General features: G+C 31.2%; 1 protein-coding gene across 1 annotated transcript; it reads left to right on the top strand.

Moving 5' to 3' along the window:
• The first annotated feature begins 657 nt into the window (after nucleotides 1–657).
• Nucleotides 658–3,880, top strand: LOC101207404. Its single transcript, XM_004138389.3, has 2 exons — nucleotides 658–1,410; nucleotides 3,198–3,880. The coding sequence occupies exons 1-2, from the start codon at nucleotides 1,010–1,012 to the stop codon at nucleotides 3,442–3,444; spliced, it is 648 nt and encodes a 215-aa protein (XP_004138437.1). The 5' UTR covers nucleotides 658–1,009; the 3' UTR covers nucleotides 3,445–3,880.
• The last annotated feature ends 2,790 nt before the right edge of the window (nucleotides 3,881–6,670 follow it).

The following is a 6,670-nucleotide window of genomic DNA, read 5'->3' as shown; positions in this document are numbered from 1 at the left end:
AACGCTAATATTTAGTTTACATTTAACGTGAATATAACTTAATATTTAGTTTAAGCATAAACTTTTAATCAAGAAATTAAAAGATTTGAATCTTTCAAATTTTAATTTTACAAAATATTACAAGTGATTGATTTAATTAATTGACATCCAACCATAGTTTACATTTCATCGTTTAAATTAGGTAGTCAATTCTCAAATTTTTTTTCAAGGTTTTTTTTTGTAGATTTGGTACACATAGTTTATATTTACCTATTTTTTTTTTTGTAATGTTTACTTATAAATTAAAAGTGAGATACTTTTTTTAATTTTATTTTAAATTACTGTTAGTTGTAAAAAAAGAACCTAACTCTTATGTGATCAAAATGTATTAGTACATAGTTTTCAAGTTTGTAATTGGAATCTTTGTATTCAAGTATATTGATAAAATAGTTGCTCATAGTAAGTTTAAATTGTTCTAATTGTCCAATCATTTAAATACATTGATCGACATAATCTGAACTAAGGTCTGGTAGGGGTAGGGGTATTTGTATTGTTTTGGTTGTGGTTGGGAAAATGAAAGGTTGAATGAAATTTTCTTTGTTTTGTAAACAATTTGTGATGTAATTTTTGTGTCAAAAAAGATTTATATTTCCCTTCCAACAATGATTTGGATGATCACGTTTTCTACTTTTTCTTTTTGAGTGAAGAAAAAAGAAAAGGAAAAAGAAGAAGTTGAATGATGCTCTCTGCATTATGCAGTCCAAAAATTGTCTCCAAAATCTTTCGTCGTCTTCTTCCTCTCTGCAACAACTCTGTTTTTTGCTGCACATCGCCACTGACACCCCAACAAAGCCGCTGAAACAGGGGACACCCACCACTCTTTCTTCTTCTACTTCTCACTCCATTACTCATTAATCATCACACCCTAAATCAAGTTTTTTCCTTCATGGGTCTCCTTTCTCTCTCCCCCCATTCTTCCTTTTCGCCTCACATACCCATTACATGAGGATTCTCTTTCTGGGTCTTTGCGATGACGACCGTCCAAGCCTCCCACGTTGTCGCAATGGATGTAGAACAACACCAACAACGCCCTCGCACTGACTCCGATGATGTGCGGCGGTGTTCGGTCCACTCCAGGGCTGACATTCTGGAGGAAGATGGGGTGGCGGTGGCGGCGGCGGCGGCGGTGGAGAAAAGAAGGGGATCCTCTGTGTCGGAGTGCTCTGTTGAGATGGATCTCGAATGTGGGTTGGCTGAGATTAAGGTACATTTGGCGAAAATCGAGAAGGATTGCAGGATTTGTCATCTGAGTTTGGACGCTTCTAATCATGAATCTGGAATCCCTATTGAGCTGGGTTGTTCTTGTAAAGATGATTTGGCTGCTGCTCATAAGCACTGTGCTGAGGCTTGGTTCAAGATTAAGGGCGACATGTAAGTTTTTTCAAATTGAATGACACCTAATGTTTCTTGCTTTCAAGTTCACTTCTTGTCTTCATTTACTTTTCAATTCCTTGGATATAATGATTGATACCACTATAAACATACCTGGAATCTGGAATACCAACCTTGTTTTCTTCGATTTAATCTTGTAGTTCAAATTTCCCTATTCCTCATGGTGTTTTTGTTTTTATTTTAGCGTTCCCTTTTCTCTTTTCTGACTACTCTTGAAGTTTGTCTTCTACTTAAAAGTTGTGGACCTGTGGTTGACTTCTGTTACTCTTGGTGTTTTAGTAATGTTAAAGAATTTGGGTTGTATTTGTGTTTGATCCTGTCAAGATAGCCTTCTTTGACTAAAAAGGACTAATTCCTGACCTTGTGTCTGCAAAACAGCTTAATCCAAATGCTAAAGAATTGAGACTATGTATTCATTTTTATTTTTGCTTCTGCCTTATGAAATAGTGGTGCCGTTATAAATCCTCGGCCTTTTTTAGGATCCACGTATTCGTTTCCTGTTAAAGATCAAAGCCAAAACACAATGTGTTTCTTTGTAAAAGAAGTTGGATTTTGCATTGGACGATATGAGACCGATTGGAGGTGTTTCTTGATGTAGAACTTTTGCCTTCTGTCTTGTAGAAAAGGCTTATTTCTTTAGCCTATAATTTGCTTGCTTTAGTTGGATGTAATATTGATTAGAGCACATTTTCTTAGCAGAGTTCAAATGTTTGAATATTCTTTTTTCAACATATTGTGTCCTTTTTGTTTTTGCCTTTCTGGTCAACTTTAGTGTGAAGTTTGAAACAGTGGAAAAAAAATTCATAACCTTTGCTGCATATTCTTTATTACTTCATTGCATGATGTTGGTATCTACAAAAATATATGGAATCAACATTTATTCCTAAAAAGACCAATCAGTGAGATTCTTTGTTTCTTTTTAACCATTCCTTTATCAGTTCGAACTGTCCTACAGAAGATGTTACAAAAATTAATACAGACATTATTTATGATACAATATAGAAAGGTTTTGTTTTGAGTTTTAAACATCTTTCTTCGAGGTTTAACCTATATTTACATCTCCACAAGTTCCATGATCGGCATAGCTGTCAATATTCATGTCATCCCTTGTTCAGAATGATTTATACTTGTATGCACAAAGATAGAGTTTCAGTTTGAGGTTGATTGTTATTTCATTTCACCACTCTCAAATCACCATTCAAGACTGTGAAGCTAGTTTGGCTGTCGAATAATTCACGGTATCGAACATGTGAGATACAATATTTGTATGTGATTATTTCCTCATTCATTATACTGCAACCTGGAGTAAGTATGGCTATATGAAACCTCTTTCCATTTTCAAGTTTGTTGATTGATTAAAGCTTATTACATACAGATGACGGTCAAAAGGGTGTGTAGACTGTAAGAAGCTAAAAAACTATCTTCACTCTATCTTCTGCATAAGTTGAACATATTTTTCCCATGATGAATACAGTGAGCATATTGAAAGAATTGAATCGTAATAGTTTGGTTTGTGAAGAACTTTATTCCATTTGACCCTGCTATGAACCATATATAGTTTGGCCAGGAAAACTTTTCACTATTAGAGAGTGCTGTATAACTAGAAAACTTGTTTGTGATTCATGTTATTCTATTAGCTGACTATGGTGTATAAAGAAATTTGAAAGTTATGTTATCTGGAATATAAGACGAGGGAAAAAGCAAATACTGTTCAAACTTGGAAAAGCTCAACAACCTTGCACTGATCCATTTGTAATTTGTTACAGCACATGTGAGATCTGTGGATCAATTGCACACAATGTTACTGGTACTTATGAAGCCGATTCAACAGAGCAACGCAATGAACCAAACGAAGCAACAACAGCAACTGCTACAGCTGCTATCGTGATGCCACCACACTCTACAGAGGCACGAAACTTCTGGCAAGGCCACAGGTTCCTGAACTTCTTACTCGCCTGCATGGTTTTCGCCTTCGTCATATCATGGCTATTTCACTTCAAAATACCCTCATAATTATGGAAAAGAAAACTATATTTGAAAAGTAGCATCAAAGGCTTGTCGAAAATCTTCATCGTCCTCTCTTCATTCTGCAATGCCTTCACTGAAACAAGCTCGAAAGATCAACTAGATTGCACGGTTACCGGCTTGGGATTGTGATTACAAATATTCTGTTAATATATATTAGTATTAGAGAACCTTGGAGGAAGAGTTTGGCTTTTGTAACATGTAAGATGTATAATGAAATTGTTTGTTAGTTTATATTGTATTATTGGGCTCAGCCTAGCTGGATTGGCCATCTCAATTGTTCGTGCTGTTTGTCTCTTGTCGTTTCATTGTGGATAATTCTCTGTTGAGATTCCGACATGTAGTTCCTTCTATAACAACAAAATCGGATTTGGGTCTCCAAATAATGTATGTTAAGAAAAAAAGGCAGAAATGTTTGATCAAATCAAATATCATATAAAATATTTTGCATCTAAAGCAACCTCCATTGGTTGATATCTTCAAAGCCATTATTCACATTTTAAGGTTCATTCATTCATGTTCTTGGTTCATGTATCATGTTCAACAAGATCTAAAACGATAGAAAAAAAGTTAGGAATAATATATTTTAGGCCCCCATTTCATTTAATAATGATATTCTACTTTGTTTCTGAATACTATATAACAAAATGTGTTTTGATATAAAAAATATATATATAAGGATGTGAAAATTTTTGTTTTTGTTTTTTTTATCCCCAAGATGTGACCAAAAGATCTAGTATCATGTTCTATTATTGAGAATAATAATGGCATACCTTCTTCTACATTATTTGGGGTTAATCTAAATTATTTCATAACATTATTATTGAATGTGTGATCTATTCACAATTTTTCAAATTCAATAGGTTCTAAGTACCTTAATTTATGGTCTATGATTTCTTTTAAAGTTATTATTATACAACTAAAAAAGCGACTTTTACGAGTGTAAACAATAAAAGTATATAAATGAGTGCAATAGTAAGTAATTCTTTTATTTTGTTTTTGAAGAATGGTTGAAATAATATGCTAGCAATGGAGGAATTAAAAATGATAAAATTCCAACCATCAGGCACCAACTAACATAGAATAAGACTTAAATTATTTGTTTACATTGGCTGTTTGGTGTTAAATGATTAAGCTTAAAAGAAAATTCTAATTTAACATCAAAGTTTTCTTTAAGAAATTCTCTTGATAAGAAATTTACATCAAAGTACATTTGTAGGAAGGGAAGAGACGTGTTATGTTGAATTATTTTAGGAGTAAAGAATAATTTTGGACAAAAATTGTAATATGAAAAGCAACTTTTGAACGCTTTATTAACATGAAAACAATTGAAATGAAGAAAGTGCAATACAACGATGAAAATGGACTTCAGTGAAGAACATAGATAGAATTGATAGGGTTGTGAATCGGAACATGATTAAATTAGATAAGATTGGAATTAATTTTCTCCCCTTTTTTTTTTGAATTTAAAGAGAAAATTATTACTATGTATTGTTATTTGAATATTGATCAAAAGGGCATTGGTTGCTGCAAAGAACATGGCGTGATTGGTGGTGACTCTTCCTATACTCTTATGTCCCACTTTGTTACATACAAATTTCTTTTCTTTTTTTTTTTTCTTTCGGGCATATTTATAATATGTAAATTAATAAGTACTTCAGCTTCAGGTGTTTTTAATTTGATATTATTTGGTTCATTTTCTCTCTTTCTTAGTAAGTGGTTGGTCACTCATTTCACAAACCCTAACAATCAAATTTAGATTAATTATAAATTTATAATTGGACAGAATCATTTCATGATCAACATTAGTATGTGATTAATATTGTACACGTTTTAAAATATGTTATTAAAAAAAATAAGAAGAAATTAAAGATGACATGTTTTAGAAAAATTTGATACCAACATCCTTATTACCAATTTAGTTCTAATAATATGGGTTAATTTTTGTTAGTTCAACACTAAATAAATAGGGTGAGTAGCTTTTTTAAAAAAAATCTAAAATACACATGTTTTCTTGCTTAAAATCAATTAAATTATGCTTCTACTCACAATATTAGTTTTAATCTGTAATATTAACTATTTCTTTTTTTAAGGTAGGGTAGGGTATTACATTTTTTTCCGACTTCTACTTGGTTTTAAACTTCATACTGTTACATTTTTGTGAGGAAGTTTTGAGCTTTATTTTAATTTAATATTTAGATTTCAAAATATTATAAATTTATCTTTTATGATTTGAGTTTTGTTTTAATTTGATTCATGATTGGATTTATATTTTTAGCCTCAATTTTTCATTGAACACTTAACACTTTGAAAACTTAAGGTTAAAATGGTAATACTTTGAAAACTAAGAAATTACGAATTAAATAGAAATTAGAGTAAGAAATAGAAATATTTTTAGATACAGTAAAATAAATCATAAATTAAGAAAAAATTTACTATTATTTGATGATATTTATAAAAAATAAAATTTTACTATATTTTTGTTTAAGAAAAATTCAAAGAGTTTTGTCTATTTATAATAATGTAAAAGAAATATAGGGTAAAAGAAAAAAAAATAGTTTAGTGGTTTTTGTAATAGCAAAGGGATATTTTTATGATTTGTGGAAAGAGATGAATTAATTAATGGTTGAATCTTGAATCTTTTACCTAAAAAATATTGAAGTAAAAAGCAAAAAGATTTTAACATGGGGAATGAAACAATGAAAGGAAAAAGATTCCACAAAGAAGAAAGAGTAATCGATTCGACACCTCACACCATACCTTATTATCATTATTAGTTATTAAAAAGAAAGAAAGAAAAGTATAGTCCAAAAAGCATCTGCCCTTCGTATCAGATTTTCCATACATTAGAACGTGCACACCATTATTGATCCCATAAAATAATTCATTTAATCAATTTATATGCTATATATGAATTTCGAATTCTCATCATATATACAATACACCATAGTTTAAACCATTAAAAAACTATATATTATATTTACATATAACAAAAAATTTATAATAATTTTAGATTACGGTTTGTGTTTGTAACCACTAACCAACGGTGCATTCCCCAAACTCATATCTAAATTGATGTCGGCCCTTTGCTGTGGCGTCGGGTGTGCATCCATAACCGACATGTCGGTTTAGCTTCAAAGATTCTTAGGGGGATGTTCTTCATATCATCATCTCTTAATTTCTTATCCACTTTTTCCCTTTCTTTCTTTTGGTT

This window comes from Cucumis sativus, chromosome 6 (assembly GCF_000004075.3).
Source record: "Cucumis sativus cultivar 9930 chromosome 6, Cucumber_9930_V3, whole genome shotgun sequence".
NCBI classification, from domain to species: Eukaryota; Viridiplantae; Streptophyta; class Magnoliopsida; order Cucurbitales; family Cucurbitaceae; genus Cucumis; species Cucumis sativus.
Note: the sequence above shows the minus strand (reverse complement) of the source record. Positions and strands in the feature narration are given on the sequence as shown.

Bases quoted from the DNA above. Each gene is read 5' to 3' on its own strand.
- LOC101207404 (XM_004138389.3), top strand. From the start codon at position 1,010: ATGACGACCGTCCAAGCCTCCCACGTTGTCGCAATGGATGTAGAACAA. The intron at 1,411-3,197 runs GTAAGTTTTTTC...AATTTGTTACAG, and splicing joins TTCAAGATTAAGGGCGACAT to CACATGTGAGATCTGTGGAT.